This window comes from Amphiura filiformis, chromosome 2 (genome assembly GCF_039555335.1).
Source record: "Amphiura filiformis chromosome 2, Afil_fr2py, whole genome shotgun sequence".
Taxonomy (NCBI): domain Eukaryota; kingdom Metazoa; phylum Echinodermata; class Ophiuroidea; order Amphilepidida; family Amphiuridae; genus Amphiura; species Amphiura filiformis.
The window spans coordinates 96,063,567-96,086,460 of record NC_092629.1 but is presented as its reverse complement, the minus strand read 5'-3'; the positions used below and the strand labels follow the sequence as shown (position 1 = coordinate 96,086,460).

Below are 22,894 nucleotides of genomic sequence, written 5' to 3'. Positions count from 1 at the left end.
TCGGGGCAAATTAGAAAAAAAAAAAATTTATGAAAATATGGTGCCCAGGGTTAACCAGAATTTTACCTATCTTTTCTACTTTTTGGCATCTGGCAACACTGTATGATGAACGTTTTTGTTTCCAAACATTTAGAACAGGTAAAAATTATGATAACATGATTTATAATAATAGACCGTGATTTAACTGGATTCACTAGATTCATACATGAAAACTTTACCTATTTGGGCTATTTTGCGTAATGTAGCTCTCATAATTTTGGACATCTGGCAACACCGCATTAAAATTAAACTTCATTTATTGTTTCCAAACATTCAGAATCGTTGACCATGATGACAAAATGACTCTACATACAACTCATTACATCACATGTGCTAAATCTAGGGCAAAATGCAGCAAATTTTCTTTTTAAATGAGAATTTTGAATTTTTACAAAATGTATGTTTTTCTGGCAACACCTTCCTTAGAGAAATAAATTTCCCCAAGCTGTTCTTATTAGATATGTTGGGGGTAAGGTATGTTCTACCAATAACCATATCGACAAAATCCTAGGTGAGCGCAAAAGTTAATTTTTCGTATCGCCAAAATCGGTAAAAATGGCATTTTCAAATTTGAAAAACTTGCAGTGTTGCCAGGTCCGAAATCGATATTTAAAAAAAGAATCTCCAAACACAACCTCGTTTGTAGATAGAACAAGGATAAGGCTTTTTTATGATATAATTTATTTTTAAATACCAACTTGTATATTAAGGCAACAAGTCGCCCTTTTAAGGGCAATTTTCACTTTTTTAGCTCCAAAATAGGCGAAAATTGTAAAAAACACAAATCGGGCCGTTGCCATGGCAACGGACTTCAGCTGAATTTTCGAAATGCATTTTTGTAACCTCCCACCAAAGTCCTTTCACCTCAACAAGAAAAAATTTTTTGACCGTGGCCAACCCTACTAAATAAATATCTGATATTGCACTTAATCTCTTTTAAGTGGAAAAGTGAATCATCATTCCTGCATCATAATAAAAAAGTAAAAACAGTAAAAAAAATTGCATTGTGTAATTGATGCATGTTCTTTTGATTTCACGAAGGAACTCTTGATAAACTTGATGCTATCACTGTTACATGTAAAGCCCTCTTCCCAAGTAAAAGTGGCACAATTGTGATTTTACACTTTCGTCTTTAACTAAACATATCTCGAGATTAAAACAAGCAAATTGAACAGAACAAACGGCATTTGAGAGCTAAGACTACGCCCTTGACGCTGATGTAAGCATCATGTCACAACGATATTTTCTAAGAGAGGGCACTTTTCACTTGCACAATTTTTTTGAGACAGGCTGTATATCATTATCACATTATAGACTGTACGGGTGGAGGTCTCAACTTTGGCTTGGGTGGGGATGTGCAGCTGGGACTCCGAAAAACTACCCGATTTGAAACAAAATTTGATGAAAATCAAGACCTGAAATCAGACCAACTTTCGGAATATTTTCGCAAATTTTGCTAAAACAAAACAATGATGAATTGACTCTTTTGGAGAAAACGTTGAAAAACACAATTTCTTAAATCAAATTTTCTCTGAAATTGATGGCCATCAATAAGCCAAAATGGCTGAAAATGCAGTGCACCAAAATCTGTCGCACATCCCCGTACCCTCATTTAAACTAAGAATATCCCTCATAACAGTAAGACATGCTCAATTACAATATTGCTCTTCCAGAACTTAAGTTATACCCCGAAAATAACATAATAATGTATTTAAATAATTGAACATTACAATACATAACACAAACCAGGAGGAATATAAAAGATACATGAAATATTTTGAAAATGATAGGGAATAGGCCTACAGATAACAATATTTACAATTTACAAAAATTATTGTTCACTCTCCATGCAATTCAATAAAGCTGTCACTCATGCACATAACTACACCCACAATCAGCTATTCCCCACATACCATCACATGGTCACATCCACTTCAGATGCTTATGCACACAAAAATACACAAACTCACCCCCACCCCCAACACACACCCCACATACACTCCACATTTATGATTATTATTAAGCTCGAATTTGTGAATTTGTTCAATGATAAATGTTTTGGCAACCATTACGTATACATATAGCACCAATCAGTGGCGTGTCGAGCAAAATAAACAAGAGGGAAAATTGCCAAATCGTCCGCAAACAAAAGACTTTAACACATGGCAAAATGCAATTATGTGGTGTGGTATATCGAAAGCAGACACCTTTGGGCAGGATCGTAAATGGAGAAATAGCCAAAAATTTGCCCGTGGTGATTGTTTTCACAATTTGGGTTTTCTTGCAAATCTGTGATGCTTAATAATGTTTAAAATATTGTCTGATAGTTTCAGACCGGAAAATAACTGGCATCTTGTATTTTTCAGACATTTTTCAAGGTCATTCATACTCTTAACATTGTCAATAATATTTTGAATAACCGATATCTCAATTTCCAATTTTATAATACCACAACTTACGAACTCAATATCTTCGCTTATGAATGTCCAATTTCATTTGGGGAAAACGGTGTTGTGGAGCAAAATATCTCTATATTTAAAATATGTAAAACCTCAAAATTGATAACCTGCCCAAAAGTGTCTGTTTTTGACATGACACGTCACATATGAGCAATTTTAATGCTAACATTAACTTAAAGTCAACTTAATTGTAGATTAAAACAGGCCAAATGAAAGATTGTTGGTCAATCATTACATTTTGCACAAGGTTGCAGGCTCGGCATCCTTGCCTCATATAAAATTATAGTTTTACAATAGTCCCTATGTGTAATATTGACATTTTGGTTTTTAAATGTAGTTTGCAAAAATACGGATTTTCGTGTATTTTATACTCATGATACTTTGTCATTTTGAACTTATCATGTTATCTTTGAGTCATTATTAAGTTTAATAGTTCATGACTGTGTTTCATAGGTAATTTGCTTGTCTTTTATTCATTGTGATGCACACTGGGGTAGCTGGAGCGCTATACAAATACCAGTTATTATTATCTTTTATTACCCAACGACCTTCCTCTCCCTTCCCCCATGATTTACGCATTATGCTCTTTTGTTTGTAGCTACCTGGTGATTTTTGTGGAATTTAACTCTATAATGCATGACCACATTGTCATATACTACATATACATAGGCCTACATACAAAATGCTAATAAATAATGCAATTCACCCATTGCACGGTTCCGCCATATGCAAGGAGAGCCTCGATCTGGCAGCATGCATGAATGGGAATTGAACCAGTCATATAACATTGCATGAAGTTACGTAATACTTCCTTTCATGTCTATTGCCAGTTCGAGGCTCTCCCCGCATATGGCGGAACCGTGCAATAGGCGAATCACATACCTATAAATATAAGCACATTTATATTATGAATTTAGAATTAATGAAATTCCATTATTTATTTTCAAAACTGTGTATAGCTAATAACCCTCTTTTAAGAACTCCGTAGGCAATCACCATCTTTTTCAAAACATTCTATATATACATAACGCCCCACTTTGTCAAGACATTCACTACCAAAGGCCCTATTTCAAGATGTTGGTAGGCATATACCGTCACCACTCGTTGGTATGGTAAAGATATAATTGGTAAGGATACAGGAAACATGAAAAGTTATTAAATATTACTGTCTGTTCAATTAGCTTAGATTCTTGAATTTTCAAGATGTTTGAAAAAATAAAAACTTGTGGCCAAAGTCATCAAAGAAAAGTGTTAGCACAGCCTTAGACCTAACGTGATTTATACTTTTCAAATTCCCAAGTTCAATTTAAAACCCCATTTCTTTTCAATTCTGCCTCATTTTGGGCAGTTACTTGGGTCCACCGAAAGGGTTCGCGACCTTTTTACAAATCAAGTAGGACGGTCCAATCTCAACTTAGGGCATAGACCCTATCCAATTTAGCAAAACAATCTCATGAATCTGTCCACCAATCTGCGGGCCAATCTGTCCTGCCATTTCAATTGTTATACCGTTCCGGTTATTGGATAGGTTCTACAGGTGATGATGGTCCACCGGTTTTTGTTACACAAAATTATATGGCGCGAGTACGTTTTATGCATAACATTATTCTGAGCATAATTTTTTCCTAAACAAGGACATTAAAATTATGGATTTCGTTCTCATTTCAACTGGTTTACAATGTAAATTGAGTGTTGTTTAATACCACCATTAACCATTCCTTCCCAAGAATATCAGCATTCGCTTGACATTTTCAGATACAGTAACTTTACAAGAAATGTTTTCGGTAACCTGATTGTTTTAAATAATATTTTCTTGTATAAAAGTTCTTTTGTTTCACAGTTTTTCCAGTTTGTATTCAACAAACAAAACGAAATAACAAAATGAAAATAAATGTGTAGTTTTATAATAGGCCTACACCTTCTCAGACCCATTCTCAGACCCATTCGCACAATAAATAAATAAATAAATAAATAAATAAATAAATAAATAAATAAATAAATAAATAAATAAATAAATAAATACATACACAAGGAATGTATTTATATAAGCTGGGCCTATTTTAGAAAACCTTAGTTCTCATAATAACGTAATGTTTCGACAGTATAGGGTTTCAGCAAAATATTTTGCTGGACAATACTTCCTGATGCGGATGGTCGAATAAATACCATCTCTGCGCATTGTGACATTCGTCCCCATTGCTCTAAATGGATTGATTCCAAAAAGTTTATGGTACCCGACGTTCTACGGCTTTTTATAAAAATATCGCGGGAAAAGACCAAAATTGAAAAGAAATGGGGTTTTAAATTGAACTTTAGAATTTGAAAAGTATAAATCACGTTAGGTCTAAGGCTGTGCTAACACTCTTCTTTGATGACTTTGACCACAATTTTTATTTTTTCAAATATCTTAAAAATTCAAGAATCTAAGCTAATTGAACAGACAGTAGGCCTATCTATCACCTAAAATGATCATTTATCATGTTATTTGTGTATTTTTAATGTTGATCAATCGATAAACTCTCCTTTTTGGGTTTAAAATGTTCTTAACATCGGAACTATCTTACTTATCAAAGCACACATCATTATTATGATATCTTGCATTTGTGGTAAAGCTTAGAATAGTAAAGCAACTTTATGTTATAAATACCATCCTGGACTATGTCAAATAATGAGACATGAACATATATATATATATATATATATATATATATATATATATATATATATATATATATATATATACATGTATATATATCAAAGCACATATGATTACAAACTTATTTCTCATGGTTTTTAAAGAACAGTGAAACAACTTTGTCTTATGAATAACATCCCGGACTACGTCAAATAATGAGACAAGAACAAATCTTTAACTCTTACAGACTTGAAATGAGCATGAATTTCTTAACATAGGAACTATCTTATATACATATAAAAGCACATATGATTACGAACTTATTTCTCATGGGTTTTAAAGAACAGTGAAGCAACTTTGTCTTATGAATAACATTCTGGATTAGTCAAATAATGAGACAAGAACAAGTCGTTAACTCTTACAGACTTGAAATGAACATGAATTTCTTAACATAGGAACTATCTTATATACATATCAAAGCACATAATGATTACAAACTTATTTCTCATGGGTTTTAAAGAACAGTGAAGCAACTTTGTCTTATGAATAACATTCTGGATTACGTCAAATAATGAGACAAGAACAAGTCGTTAACTCTTACAGACTAAGTGAGCATCTTATATACATATCAAAGCACATATGATAATAAACTTATTTCTCGTGGGTTTTAAAGAACAGTGAAGCAACTTTGTCTTATGAATAACATCCCGGATTACGTCAAATAATGAGACAAGAACAAGTCGTTAACTCTTACAGACTAAGTGAGCATCTTATATACATATCAAAGCACATATGATAATAAACTTATTTCTCGTGGGTTTTAAAGAACAGTGAAGCAACGTTTTCTTATGAATAACATCCCGGATTACGTCAAATAATGAGACAAGAACAAGTCGTTAACTCTTACAGACTTGAAATGAACATGAATTTCTTAACACAGGAACTATCTTATCTTAACTTACATATCAAAGCACATAATGATTACAAACTTATTTCTCGTGGGTTTTAAAGAACAGTGAAGCAACTTTGTCTTATGAATAACATCCCGGATTACGTCAAATAATGAGACAAGAACAAGTCGTTAACTCTTACAGACTAAGTGAGCATCTTATATACATATCAAAGCACATATGATAATAAACTTATTTCTCGTGGGTTTTAAAGAACAGTGAAGCAACGTTTTCTTATGAATAACATCCCGGATTACGTCAAATAATGAGACAAGAACAAGTCGTTAACTCTTACAGACTTGAAATGAACATGAATTTCTTAACACAGGAACTATCTTATCTTAACTTACATATCAAAGCACATATGATTACAAACTTATTTCTCGTGGGTTTTAAAGAACAGTGAAGCAACGTTTTCTTATGAATAACATCCCGGATTACGTCAAATTATGAGACAAGAACAAGTCGTTAACTCTTACAGACTAAGTGAGCATCTTATATACATATCAAAGCACATATGATAATAAACTTATTTCTCGTGGGTTTTAAAGAACAGTGAAGCAACTTTGTCTTATGAATAACATCCCGGATTACGTCAAATAATGAGACAAGAACAAATCTTTAACTCTTACAGACTTGAAATGAGCATGAATTTCTTAACATAGGAACTATCTTATATACATATAAAAGCACATATGATTACGAACTTATTTCTCATGGGTTTTAAAGAACAGTGAAGCAACTTTGTCTTATGAATAACATTCTGGATTAGTCAAATAATGAGACAAGAACAAGTCGTTAACTCTTACAGACTTGAAATGAACATGAATTTCTTAACATAGGAACTATCTTATATACATATCAAAGCACATAATGATTACAAACTTATTTCTCATGGGTTTTAAAGAACAGTGAAGCAACTTTGTCTTATGAATAACATTCTGGATTACGTCAAATAATGAGACAAGAACAAGTCGTTAACTCTTACAGACTAAGTGAGCATCTTATATACATATCAAAGCACATAATGATTACAAACTTATTTCTCGTGGGTTTTAAAGAACAGTGAAGCAACGTTTTCTTATGAATAACATCCCGGATTACGTCAAATAATGAGACAAGAACAAGTCGTTAACTCTTACAGACTAAGTGAGCATCTTATATACATATCAAAGCACATATGATAATAAACTTATTTCTCGTGGGTTTTAAAGAACAGTGAAGCAACGTTTTCTTATGAATAACATCCCGGATTACGTCAAATAATGAGACAAGAACAAGTCGTTAACTCTTACAGACTAAGTGAGCATCTTATATACATATCAAAGCACATATGATAATAAACTTATTTCTCATGGGTTTTAAAGAACAGTGAAGCAACTTTGTCTTATGAATAACATCCCGGATTACGTCAAATAATGAGACAAGAACAAGTCGTTAACTCTTACAGACTAAGTGAGCATCTTATATACATATCAAAGCACATATGATAATAAACTTATTTCTCATGGGTTTTAAAGAACAGTGAAGCAACTTTGTCTTATGAATAACATCCCGGATTACGTCAAATAATGAGACAAGAACAAGTCGTTAACTCTTACAGACTAAGTGAGCATCTTATATACATATCAAAGCACATATGATAATAAACTTATTTCTCGTGGGTTTTAAAGAACAGTGAAGCAACGTTTTCTTATGAATAACATCCCGGATTACGTCAAATAATGAGACAAGAACAAGTCGTTAACTCTTACAGACTAAGTGAGCATCTTATATACATATCAAAGCACATATGATAATAAACTTATTTCTCGTGGGTTTTAAAGAACAGTGAAGCAACTTTGTCTTATGAATAACATTCTGGATTACGTCAAATAATGAGACAAGAACAAGTCGTTAACTCTTACAGACTAAGTGAGCATCTTATATACATATCAAAGCACATATGATAATAAACTTATTTCTCGTGGGTTTTAAAGAACAGTGAAGCAACATTTTCTTATGAATAACATCCCGGATTACGTCAAATAATGAGACAAGAACAAGTCGTTAACTCTTACAGACTTGAAATGAACATGAATTTCTTAACATAGGAACTATCTTATATACATATAAAAGCACATATGATAATAAACTTATTTCTCGTGGGTTTTAAAGAACAGTGAAGCAACGTTTTCTTATGAATAACATCCCGGATTACGTCAAATAATGAGACAAGAACAAGTCGTTAACTCTTACAGACTTGAAATGAACATGAATTTCTTAACATAGGAACTATCTTATATACATATAAAAGCACATATGATAATAAACTTATTTCTCGTGGGTTTTAAAGAACAGTGAAGCAACGTTTTCTTATGAATAACATCCCGGATTACGTCAAATAATGAGACAAGAACAAGTCGTTAACTCTTACAGACTAAGTGAGCATCTTATATACATATCAAAGCACATATGATAATAAACTTATTTCTCGTGGGTTTTAAAGAACAGTGAAGCAACGTTTTCTTATGAATAACATCCCGGATTACGTCAAATTATGAGACAAGAACAAGTCGTTAACTCTTACAGACTAAGTGAGCATCTTATATACATATCAAAGCACATATGATAATAAACTTATTTCTCGTGGGTTTTAAAGAACAGTGAAGCAACTTTGTCTTATGAATAACATCCCGGATTACGTCAAATAATGAGACAAGAACAAATCTTTAACTCTTACAGACTTGAAATGAGCATGAATTTCTTAACATAGGAACTATCTTATATACATATAAAAGCACATATGATTACGAACTTATTTCTCATGGGTTTTAAAGAACAGTGAAGCAACTTTGTCTTATGAATAACATTCTGGATTAGTCAAATAATGAGACAAGAACAAGTCGTTAACTCTTACAGACTTGAAATGAACATGAATTTCTTAACATAGGAACTATCTTATATACATATCAAAGCACATAATGATTACAAACTTATTTCTCATGGGTTTTAAAGAACAGTGAAGCAACTTTGTCTTATGAATAACATTCTGGATTACGTCAAATAATGAGACAAGAACAAGTCGTTAACTCTTACAGACTAAGTGAGCATCTTATATACATATCAAAGCACATAATGATTACAAACTTATTTCTCGTGGGTTTTAAAGAACAGTGAAGCAACGTTTTCTTATGAATAACATCCCGGATTACGTCAAATAATGAGACAAGAACAAGTCGTTAACTCTTACAGACTAAGTGAGCATCTTATATACATATCAAAGCACATATGATAATAAACTTATTTCTCGTGGGTTTTAAAGAACAGTGAAGCAACGTTTTCTTATGAATAACATCCCGGATTACGTCAAATAATGAGACAAGAACAAGTCGTTAACTCTTACAGACTAAGTGAGCATCTTATATACATATCAAAGCACATATGATAATAAACTTATTTCTCATGGGTTTTAAAGAACAGTGAAGCAACTTTGTCTTATGAATAACATCCCGGATTACGTCAAATAATGAGACAAGAACAAGTCGTTAACTCTTACAGACTAAGTGAGCATCTTATATACATATCAAAGCACATATGATAATAAACTTATTTCTCATGGGTTTTAAAGAACAGTGAAGCAACTTTGTCTTATGAATAACATCCCGGATTACGTCAAATAATGAGACAAGAACAAGTCGTTAACTCTTACAGACTAAGTGAGCATCTTATATACATATCAAAGCACATATGATAATAAACTTATTTCTCGTGGGTTTTAAAGAACAGTGAAGCAACGTTTTCTTATGAATAACATCCCGGATTACGTCAAATAATGAGACAAGAACAAGTCGTTAACTCTTACAGACTAAGTGAGCATCTTATATACATATCAAAGCACATATGATAATAAACTTATTTCTCGTGGGTTTTAAAGAACAGTGAAGCAACTTTGTCTTATGAATAACATTCTGGATTACGTCAAATAATGAGACAAGAACAAGTCGTTAACTCTTACAGACTAAGTGAGCATCTTATATACATATCAAAGCACATATGATAATAAACTTATTTCTCGTGGGTTTTAAAGAACAGTGAAGCAACTTTGTCTTATGAATAACATCCCGGATTACGTCAAATAATGAGACAAGAACAAGTCGTTAACTCTTACAGACTAAGTGAGCATCTTATATACATATCAAAGCACATATGATAATAAACTTATTTCTCGTGGGTTTTAAAGAACAGTGAAGCAACTTTGTCTTATGAATAACATCCCGGATTACGTCAAATAATGAGACAAGAACAAGTCGTTAACTCTTACAGACTTGAAATGAACATGAATTTCTTAACACAGGAACTATCTTATCTTAACTTACATATCAAAGCACATAATGATTACAAACTTATTTCTCATGGGTTTTAAAGAACAGTGAAGCAACTTTGTCTTATGAATAACATCCCGGATTACGTCAAATAATGAGACAAGAACAAGTCGTTAACTCTTACAGACTTGAAATGAACATGAATTTCTTAACACAGGAACTATCTTATCTTAACTTACATATCAAAGCACATAATGATTACAAACTTATTTCTCATGGGTTTTAAAGAACAGTGAAGCAACTTTGTCTTATGAATAACATCCCGGATTACGTCAAATAATGAGACAAGAACAAGTCGTTAACTCTTACAGACTTGAAATGAACATGAATTTCTTAACACAGGAACTATCTTATCTTAACTTACATATCAAAGCACATAATGATTACAAACTTATTTCTCATGGGTTTTAAAGAACAGTGAAGCAACGTTTTCTTATGAATAACATCCCGGATTACGTCAAATAATGAGACAAGAACAAGTCGTTAACTCTTACAGACTAAGTGAGCATCTTATATACATATCAAAGCACATATGATAATAAACTTATTTCTCGTGGGTTTTAAAGAACAGTGAAGCAACTTTGTCTTATGAATAACATCCCGGATTACGTCAAATTATGAGACAAGAACAAGTCGTTAACTCTTACAGACTAAGTGAGCATCTTATATACATATCAAAGCACATATGATAATAAACTTATTTCTCGTGGGTTTTAAAGAACAGTGAAGCAACTTTGTCTTATGAATAACATCCCGGATTACGTCAAACTATGAGACAAGAACAAGTCGTTAACTCTTACAGACTAAGTGAGCATCTTATATACATATCAAAGCACATATGATAATAAACTTATTTCTCGTGGGTTTTAAAGAACAGTGAAGCAACTTTGTCTTATGAATAACATCCCGGATTACGTCAAATTATGAGACAAGAACAAGTCGTTAACTCTTACAGACTAAGTGAGCATCTTATATACATATCAAAGCACATATGATAATAAACTTATTTCTCGTGGGTTTTAAAGAACAGTGAAGCAACTTTGTCTTATGAATAACATCCCGGATTACGTCAAATTATGAGACAAGAACAAGTCGTTAACTCTTACAGACTAAGTGAGCATCTTATATACATATCAAAGCACATATGATAATAAACTTATTTCTCGTGGGTTTTAAAGAACAGTGAAGCAACTTTGTCTTATGAATAACATCCCGGATTACGTCAAATTATGAGACAAGAACAAGTCGTTAACTCTCACAGACTAAGTGAGCATCTTATATACATATCAAAGCACATATGATAATAAACTTATTTCTCATGGTTTGTAAAGAATAGTGAAGCAACTTTGTCTTATAAATAACATCCCGAACTACATCATGACATGAGAAAAGAAAACAGACTTAGTGAGCATTAAGTTCTTAACCCTAACAGGACGGTATACTACAAAATACTACTTGATATATGCGCTGTTCGTGCATGCATCCCATGTGGTGTGATGACGCAATCGCCCAAAGTGATATATAGGCACGGTTTCGCTGGCCAGCGAAGCCCAAGACCCGTGGCAAAGTGTCGCCGACCCAGTGCACGGCATGCGAGGGGTCTCGGGTTCGAATCCCACCCAGAGCAAACAACTTCTTTCCTTCTTTTCTCTCTTTATTCCTTCCTTCTTTCCCTACCCGACGCCAAAAAGCCCTTAGATGGTTAGGGTTAACACAAGAGCAGAGAATATTACTTATCAAAGCACACATTATAAACTTATTTCTTGTAGTGAAGCAACTTTGTATTATAAGTTATGAATTGAGACAAGAACAGCTGTTAATATGATACACGTTCTGATCAAATTAGAAAAAGGTGGCAATTGTGAAATTGATGCAGAAATAAGGAGCACAAAATAACATACATAAGAAAGTCGGCAAAGCAAAAGCTCATAACATTGCAAGCAAGTATGCTAGGGATGGCAACAAACTTGAACACTGTAAGTTGATGAAACTAACAACGCAATTTTCAAAAGCACCTGCTTTGGTCTTTTCTGATCAGATCGTGTCACATATGAGATGGAACCTTCAAGCAATATATCATAAAAATGGTGAAATTTCGCATCCAATCTCCAAAGAATATTGTTCTGAAAATGGGATGCTTAATACATGATTACTTTTCAAGTTCTACTACACAGATTGGGGAAGAAAGGGAAACGAGTAAGAAAAAGATTAATGATGAGGAGATGATGATACAGTACTTACCCTTTTCTCCATAAGCAAGTGCAATGATACATGAAAGTATCATTGTCACCAGGACTACAACGATCCACACCAAACTGCAGCTAGCCTTTGATTTATCCATTTCTGTTATTCTTCTTAAATCAGCAGATGATTAATTAGCAAAATCCTGTTAATTACTTCAGCAGATGATTGAATTAGCAAATTCCTGTTAATTACTTCTTTAATTAGCAGATGAAAAGTTGTTTGTGAATATTCAGACAGTATCTTACTTTAGCAAATTGCTACGACTATCTTTCAAATCGAGAGAAGATAAAAACGCGTATGTCAACTCCAACAGCTTTGTCAGAAGTGATAGCCAACTAAAAAATACCCTTATTGCGCACTGAATTTCTGTCTTTATGACATTAAGCACTATGCCTAATCAAGTTAAGTGGTTTCATGATAGACTCTTTTTTATATATTTTTTCAAGTACAATAAGCTTTTAATGAAAACGGAACCAAGAGATTAATAATTCAACATGCATGTAAATTATTAGCTGGTTCTCAAAGGTTTTACATGACTACTGAAAACGCTTCTAAATTGGAGCCCTTTAAACGTGATGAATATAACTTGTAGCCCAATGATTGTTTATTGCCAAGAATAATTCGAATATGCACATAAACATAAATCTCAAAATTTCTTTATCTCAAACAATGCACTGGGTTCCATATTCAGCTACTTTTTTTTTCTAGTCTTTCCAGATGGATTTCATTTTGAATTCAGTGTTTCAGTAAGATATGGCACCTGTAACACAGGTGCTTCTTGACCTGTCTCTGAACAGTCTCTGACCTGTCTCTGGACAGCAGTCTCTTGTGTTGTGATATTGGCCTTAAGTGGCCTGTCTTTGAATGGACAACAGTCTCCTGAAATTATTACATCGCATGGATGGTACAATTGGGGTATTCCAGTTGAACACCATGTACCCCTTATGGAAGAGATGACCTTAATCTAGTTCCTCGAGGGGGGTGCCAACGAGGCGCATGCACCGTGGATTTTGTAATGTCAAAGACGGGTTGTCATGGTCCCATACAGGCACTGAACAAGTGCTTCACTCCCTCTGTGGGAGATTTAATTCATTTTCTTCCATATGGGGTGTGGAGATTTCAACAGGAATAGCCCAATACTTTGCCTCTGCCTTAAACAATTGTCATTTGGACTCAATGAGGTAGAATCAAAGAGTATGGACTCCGCCATGTTTGTGTGTCGCTCATGGAGGCCACTTAATGTACCTAATTGGACCCAATCAAAGAGGTAAAATCAAAGAGTACCGACTCTGTCATGTTTGTGTGTCACTCGATGGAGGCCACTTAATGTACCTAATTGGACCCAATCAATGAGGTAGAATCAAAGAGTACCGACTCTGCCATGTTTGTGTGTCACTCATGGAGGCCACTTAATGTACCTAATGGGACCCAATCAATGAGGTAGAATCAAAGAGTACCGACTCTGTCATGTTTTGTGTTTCACGCATGGAGGCCACTTAATGTACCTAATGGGACCCAATCAATGAGGTAGAATCAAAGAGTACCGACTCTGCCATGTTTGTGTGTCACTCATGGAGGCCACTTAATATACAATAATGGGACCCAATCAATGAGGTAGAATCAAAGAGTACTGACTCCGCCATGTTTGTGTGTCACTCATGGAGGCCACTTAATGTACCTAATAGGACCCAATCAATGCGGTAGAATCAAAGAGTACCAAACTCTGCCATGTTTGTTTTAAGCTCATGGAGGCCACTTAATGTACCTAGTGGGACCCAATAAATGAGGTAGAATCAAAGAGTACCAACTCTGCCATGTTTGTGTGTCACTCATGGAGGCCACTTAATGTACCTAATGAGACCCAATCAATGAGGTAGAATCAAAGAGTACCGACTCTGCCATGTTTGTGTGTCATTCGATGGAGGCCACTTAATGTACCTAATAGGACCCAATCAATGAGGTAGAATCAAAGAGTACTGACTCCGCCATGTTTGTGTGTCGCGCATTGAGGCCACTTAATGTACCTAATAGGACCCAATCAATGAGGTAGAATCAAAGAGTACCGACTCCGCCATGTTTGTGTGTCACTCATGGAGGCCACTTAATATACAATAATGGGACCCAATCAATGAGGTAGAATCAAAGAGTACTGACTCCGCCATGTTTGTGTGTCACTCATGGAGGCCACTTAATGTACCTAATAGGACCCAATCAATGCGGTAGAATCAAAGAGTACCAAACTCTGCCATGTTTGTTTCGCTCATGGAGGCCACTTAATGTACCTAGTGGGACCCAATAAATGAGGTAGAATCAAATAGTACCAACTCTACCATGTTTGTGTGTCGCGCATTGAGGCCACTTAATGTACCTAATAGGACCCAATCAATGAGGTAGAATCAAAGAGTACCAACTCTGCCATGTTTGTGTGTCGCGCATTGAGGCCACTTAATGTACCTCCTGAGTATAACTTGTTGTGCCAAAAGGCATTTTAAATATTGATGGTCTTTTTCTAAATTAGGGATAGGGGTAGCACTATGGTATGTTTCCCTATAACTATATAGAGGAATCAGTAGGAACAATCCGGTATTCATAGCCAATTTTGGGTGCTTTGTTAAACCCACTAGACCATCATTTACTCAGACAAATCTCACAATTTTGGTCTTGTGGCATAGAATGAACTGCAGCAATCCTAAAAATAAATTATATATGATTTTCAGGCAGCCATGTCTTGATGACCGGAGGTACAAAGGTCACATGGCCTTGAAAATTACTACAAATCTAGCTAAAATACTAAATCCTTTCTAATTTGTATTGTTTCAGTTCATATCTTTGCAACAATGCCCAAACTATATGAAAATTGATGAAGATAAACTGACCAAATTGTTACCACTACATCTTAATTTAGCAACTCATATACCATAGATATTACCTGCAAGCAATGTCTGTACTGAACAATAATGATAGCCAATTACTACTATCTGTTGATATTCAGGAGTGTCTTCACAAACTACCCAAACTGATGCCCTGCTCATGTGCAGCGTAATAAAGTTTGCAAGTTCATACTAAACTCCTCAACAAAAGTTTGAAAGTTTTTTCACGCATCTATATCTCAGATTATTTGTAACATGTTCATATCATGTTGCACATCAATGGATAGCTACATTACTCCCCTTTACAATGACACCACATTTGAAACAATCACTTTTTTCATGGCTAAACACGCGTCTTGTGCATGTAGTGGGGTCTCAAACAGAATGTGCCAAATTGACCATTATTCTGTGCATCAAGCTGCAATTCCCTATCATCACAGTCTGGGCCCTAATGCAATCCTCCTAGATGACAGTTGCCCCCACAGAGCCAGGGTAGACAACGGCTACCTACAGAATATTGGAGTAGAGAGAATAGAATGGGCTACCATCAGCCCAGAGCTCAACCCGACTGAACACTTGTGGGACCAGCTTGATTGTGTTGTGCGTGCCAGAATATAGCCAATTCAACCACTTTGAATAACCTCGACAAATCCTGGTTGAAGAATGAAATGCCATCACACAGCAATGTGTGACCAGGCTCGTGAGCAACATGAGGAGGTGATGGCTGTTCTGGCTGCGTATGCTTATTCAAATCGCTATTGAGGTTGGTGACTAGTGTTATTTGAGCACAGAATAATGGTCAATTTGGCACACTCTGTTTGAGACCCCACTACATTCACCAGATGTGTACACAGCCGTAAAAAAGTGATTGTTTCAAATGTGGTGTCATTTTAAAGGGGAGTAATGTAGCTATCCATTGATGTGCAACATGATATGAACATGTCACAAATAACCTGAGATATAGAAAAAAAAAAAACTTTCGAAACTTTTGTTGAGGAGTTTATTTTGATCCGGTCATATTTAAAATGATTTTACGTGTTAAACAGGCCAAAATGATGTACACACTGTAATCGTGGTCGATTTCTACCTAGTGCTCAAGCTGGTCTGCCCTGTTATAGCTGTTGGGTGGATATATGGGCAATCTTTAGCCCCAACATTCCCCTGTGAACTGGCCATCATGCTCATGATGAGTTACCCTTTTTTCATAAGAAATTTTCGTTAAACAAGTCCAGACACGTTCAAATGAGTTTTAACAATCGGCTATTAAGTAGGCTAAGCTCTTTTTATTGATACCATCCATCAGATCTCTAAATAATATATGATAGAATACAAAGGATGTGACATGCACTTTATCCATTTTTCTACTATGACAACGCCTAAGAGCAATTATTGTCATTTGATACCAATTGTTATTGGAAAACTACCTTTACTTTCTAATTATATGCCTACTCAGGCTTGGAATGAAATTCCTATTACTTGTGTCAAAACCTTGCACGTGAGTGATCAACATACTTCTATTGAAACTCTTTTTTAAAGCAATAATGTGTGATTTGCATAAAGAATAGATTCTTATTTAAATGTTTGTTTTCACTCATCACAATATCCCCTTTTATTTTCGAGCCAAACAAATGAGGTATAACGAAGAAAATTGTGATTCATCCCAAAGCATACAATGCGTGTACTACGCTCGCCGATCGATTACATGTAACTGCACGGAGCATCGCGCTCGACATCGTGTTCATACAAGCTGACATCCACGGTACATGGTAGCAAGTACTCGATCGTTGAACTCTGAATAAAACCGGGTCAAGCCGGTTTTAATACAAAAAGTTCAATTTTACTGTTATTAAAGCACTTCAGGCTCAGTCTTTTACGTGGTATTTTAGTATACCACTGGGCATTATAATTATGAAAAAAGTAGAAATCCGAGTAAAATTGAGGGCTTCGCTGTGAAGCAAATCACACATTATGGCTTTAATCGAAGATATTTTATGGTCCATAACCATTCAACACTGTCATTGTGAACGCACCTTTTTCTTGACCTCTTGCTAAAGGTTCAAAATGCCCTAATGAAGCCCACCCATGTTCACCCCGACACACACACTGCACAAACCTATTATGGGGCCATGTTTAATAAACCACTTCCTGCCACAGGGCTCATTTTCAGTAGGTAAACTTGTTGCATGTCTTCTCCAAAGATATATCTATGTCATTCTAGAAATTCACCACTCTTTTGCTACATTTCATCTTCAAAGATCTACCTATGCCATTCTTGAAATCATTGGTAGTCTTCACATGGCCTGTAATTGCTGGCAGACCATTCCATGGGCTCACCATTCTGTTGCTGAAAGAATTCTCTCTTATTCAGGGTCTTGTATGTTGTACCTTCAGGCAGCGCCCTCTTGTTCCCATTTCTTGCTGAGCCATTTGAAAGATGGATGCTGGGTTGATGTCATTGATACCAAGCATCATCTTATCCATGTGGATCAAATCTCGATCCCTTAATCTTCTGCAAGATGGTTGAATCTAGCTCCTACAATCTTTCTTCATATGACTTCTATTTCAAGCTTGACACAATCCATGTGCATCTTCTCTGCACTCTCTCTTTCATTAGTACATCTCTGTAGAACAGGAATCCATATGCAATTTGCATGTTCTAAGTGTTGTCATACCAGACTGAAAAATACCAGCATATCTTCGTCTATGAAACCAAATATTCTCCTTATGATCCCAAACATCCTGTTTTCTCTGTTGGCAACCATAGCAACATATTAGGGGCATATGGTATTAACAGTCGCAGTATGTGATTCAAAAATTCCTAGTGATTAAATATTGCTAGCGATTAAACAATTATCAGCAGCGTGCAATCACTGCAGGGGTCAGAGCGTCAAAGCCAACTGGCTTTGCGACATGACTCTCGGGCATGCTATGGACCTATCGATTGGATATCAGCAGGCGTTCTACCGATCAGCGACAGAGGTGACATCACACACGCAAAAAAGCACCCTACGCTACTAACGGTTACTTAGATGATATATGCCTTTGGCCAAGTCAGTTACAATAACAAATGTGCTCTAAAAACGGCAAATGTATGGGACAGGTATTGGCCCTCAACTTAAGCCAATTTTAAAACAGACTTAGTTGAATCATAAACATTAACTCTCAAAATCGATTATGTGTTAAAAGTAAGATTTTGCTATCCTACGCAAAAGTAGACAAGTAGTGTATGTTATAAACCAACTCAACCAGGCACTAAACTTGATGGACGTGATTGGAAAGCTTGAGAAAGGGGCTCATTCGACGTCATCATCACATTGTGATCTATAACATCTGTCACACTGCTGATTATGGAAACATCAAAAAATAGTCTCAATGGTCTAATACTGGGTGGGGGCATTCAACTTTAAAAACTGATGGGTATGTGCCTACCGGCATTGGAAATAGGGGAGTCATTGAGTGTGAAAACATGAAAAATGGTATTGGATCGATTGAGTGCATTTATTGGTAGAGCTATTATACGTAGTCGTGTCCAATATTTTAAAACGCATAGCAAGACCAATAGGTATTGAGCATAAAGAATCAAATTTTATCATTATTGGTCCAATATTTTTACACACTTGGATTCATCAAGTGTTGTAAACAACAGTCTTGCATATTGTTGACGCACAGTCTGACCATTACATGTTGACCTGGAGTGACCTTTTACTTTTACATAATTGTTGACACACAGACTGATGACTCATGATACCACAAGCTCTCTTTATTGGGACAACCTAAATAGGGATGATTACTGATGACTCATGATACCACAAGCTCTCTTTATTGGGACAACCTAAATAGGGATCATTACTGATGACTCATGATACCACAAGCTCTCTTTATTGGGACAACCTAAATAGGGATGATTACTGATGACTCATGATACCACAAGCTCTCTTTATTGCGACAACCTAAATAGGGATGATTACTGATGACTCATGATACCATAAGCTCTCTTTATTGGGACAACCTAAATAGGGATTATTACTGATGACTCATGATACCACAAGCTCTCTTTATTGGGACAACCTAAATAGGGATTATTACTGATGACTCATGATACCACAAGCTCTCTTTATTGGGACAACCTAAATAGGGATCATTACTGATGACTCATGATACCACAAGCTCTTTTTATTCGGACAACCTAAATAGGGATGATTACTGATGACTCATGATACCACAAGCTCTCTTTATTGGGACAACCTAAATAGGGATCATTACTGATGACTCATGATACCACAAGCTCTCTTTATTGGGACAACCTAAATAGGGATTATTACTGATGACTCATGATACCACAAGCTCTCTTTATTGGGACAACCTAAATAGGGATCATTACTGATGACTCATGATACCACAAGCTCTCTTTATTGGGACAACCTAAATAGGGATTATTACTGATGACTCATGATACCACAAGCTCTCTTTATTGGGACAACATAAATAGGGATCATTACTGATGACTCATGATACCACAAGCTCTCTTTATTAGGACAACCTAAATAAGGATCATTACTGATGACTCATGATACCACAAGCTCTCTTTATTGGGACAACCTAAATAGGGATTATTACTGATGACTCATGATACCACAAGCTCTCTTTATTGGGACAACCTAAATAGGGATTATTACTGATGACTCATGATACCACAAGCTCTCTTTATTGGGACAACATAAATAGGGATCATTACTGATGACTCATGATACCACAAGCTCTCTTTATTAAGACAACCTAAATAGGGATTATTACTGATGACTCATGATACCACAAGCTCTCTTTATTGGGACAACCTAAATAGGGATTATTACTGATGACTCATGATACCACAAGCTCTCTTTATTGGGACAACCTAAATAGGGATTATTACTGATGACTTATGATACCACAAGCTCTCTTTATTGGGACAACCTAAATAGGGATTATTACTGATGACTCATGATACCACAAGCTCTCTTTATTAGGACAACCTAAATAGGGATTATTACTGATGACTCATGATACCACAAGCTCTCTTTATTGGGACAACCTAAATAAGGATCATTACTGATGACTCATGATACCACAAGCTCTTTTTATTCGGACAACCTAAATAGGGATCATTACTGATGACTCATGATACCACAAGCTCTCTTTATTGGGACAACCTAAATAGGGATGATTACTGATGACTCATGATACCACAAGCTCTCTTTATTGGGACAACCTAAATAGGGATTATTACTGATGACTCATGATACCACAAGCTCTCTTTATTGGGACAACATAAATAGGGATCATTACTGATGACTCATGATACCACAAGCTCTCTTTATTAGGACAACCTAAATAGGGATTATTACTGATGACTCATGATACCACAAGCTCTCTTTATTGGGACAACCTAAATAGGGATTATTACTGATGACTCATGATACCACAAGCTCTCTTTATTAGGACAACCTAAATAGGGATTATTACTGATGACTCATGATACCACAAGCTCTCTTTATTGGGACAACCTAAATAGGGATCATTACTGATGACTCATGATACCACAAGCTCTCTTTATTGGGACAACATAAATAGGGATCATTACTGATGACTCATGATACCACAAGCTCTCTTTATTGCGACAACCTAAATAGGGATCATTACTGATGACTCATGATACCACAAGCTCTCTTTATTGGGACAACCTAAATAGGGATCATTACTGATGACTCATGATACCACAAGCTCTCTTTATTGCGACAACCTAAATAGGGATCATTACTGATGACTCATGATACCACAAGCTCTCTTTATTGGGACAACATAAATAGGGATCATTACTGATGACTCATGATACCACAAGCTCTCTTTATTGGGACAACCTAAATAGGGATCATTACTGATGACTCATGATACCACAAGCTCTCTTTATTGGGACAACATAAATAGGGATCATTACTGATGACTCATGATACCACAAGCTCTCTTTATTGCGACAACCTAAATAGGGATCATTACTGATGACTCATGATACCACAAGCTCTCTTTATTGGGACAACCTAAATAGGGATTATTACTGATGACTCATGATACCACAAGCTCTCTTTATAGAGGCCTTGCATGCGTTAATCGATTGGCTCCAAACAAAGGATTTGAACCGGTTTCTTCCCCGTAATCATGGCGCAGTGCAGTCCATTCAATCAAATGTTGTCGATGTCATCAACCTATTTGATCGTAGTGCATTTTGTTATGTGTGTAAGACGAACTGTCGCGGTAGATGCAATCATGCTTTTGTTGAATGCATTTGAGTAGTCCGCCATATTTACGGGATGATACGTCATTTGCACAACCTCTATTGGGACAACCTAAATAGGGATGATTACTGATGACTCATGATACCACAAGCTCTTTTTATTCGGACAACCTAAATAGGGATTATTACTGATGACTCATGATACCACAAGCTCTTTTTATTTGGACAACCTAAATAGGGATCATTGGGTAGAAATGGGTTCAGGGCCTATTTAGGCTATTCCTAAATACTATGTACATATCTGAAAGAAAAGCCACTGATATTATTAATTATAATTTGGCAAAGTGAAAAGACGTTGGATAGAAAGCTCTGGCCCCTTAAGCAGTTTCCAACATCTGGCTTTTTAACTTAAATTGTAAATTTAAATACACTTTATCTTAATCCATCACATTTGGTGTTTTGTTTGGGAACCAGATACTTTAGTTGTATAAATCTTGCTCCACCGCGTATTACACTTTTGTAAGGCTAAACTGATAAAATTTGAATAGAAATGGGCAATGGCCTTTGAAAATGTGTTGTTATATTACTACAACGATATTTGCTGCCAAAATAGACATTTCCTTTCATCCTGTATTGGAACTTAATTTTAAATAAAACAATGTTTCATTTTAGGAATAAACAAAAGATTTACTTCGAAAGCCGACCCCTCTTTCCCTCTGCATAAAACATAATCATGAACTAGAGGCAAATGGTGGTCATAGACCACAAACCTAGCTGGGGCATGTTGGTGTTGTGGAGGTATCTGACCCCTGCAAAATGTTCCAAAAATGTTCCCCTGTCATGAGGTTTGTTGTCACCGAGTTTTGAGTCCTGTACTCCTCACAGATGTCCAGAAAATGCAATTCTAAGATTTGACCCAGATGACCTTTGACCAGACCCCTGCAAGATGTTCCATAATTCACCCCTGGTCATGAGTTGTCACCGAGTTTGAGCCCTGTACCTCTTACAGATGTCCAGATAACGCAATTCTAAGATTTGGCCCCAGAATGATGTCTTTTGAGCTGA

The 22,894-nt window shown here is 35.6% G+C and overlaps 1 protein-coding gene across 1 annotated transcript in view; it reads right to left on the bottom strand.

The window, feature by feature from the left end:
* Positions 1-12,989, bottom strand: part of LOC140145208 (low-density lipoprotein receptor-related protein 2-like) — a 75,468-nt gene extending 62,479 nt beyond the window's left edge. Inside the window, exon 1 of the mRNA XM_072166983.1 lies at positions 12,689-12,989. Within this exon, the coding sequence (XP_072023084.1) occupies positions 12,689-12,788 (100 nt within the window). The 5' untranslated portion in view covers positions 12,789-12,989. The remainder of the gene's footprint in view (positions 1-12,688) is intronic.
* Positions 12,990-22,894: the final 9,905 nt, after the last annotated feature.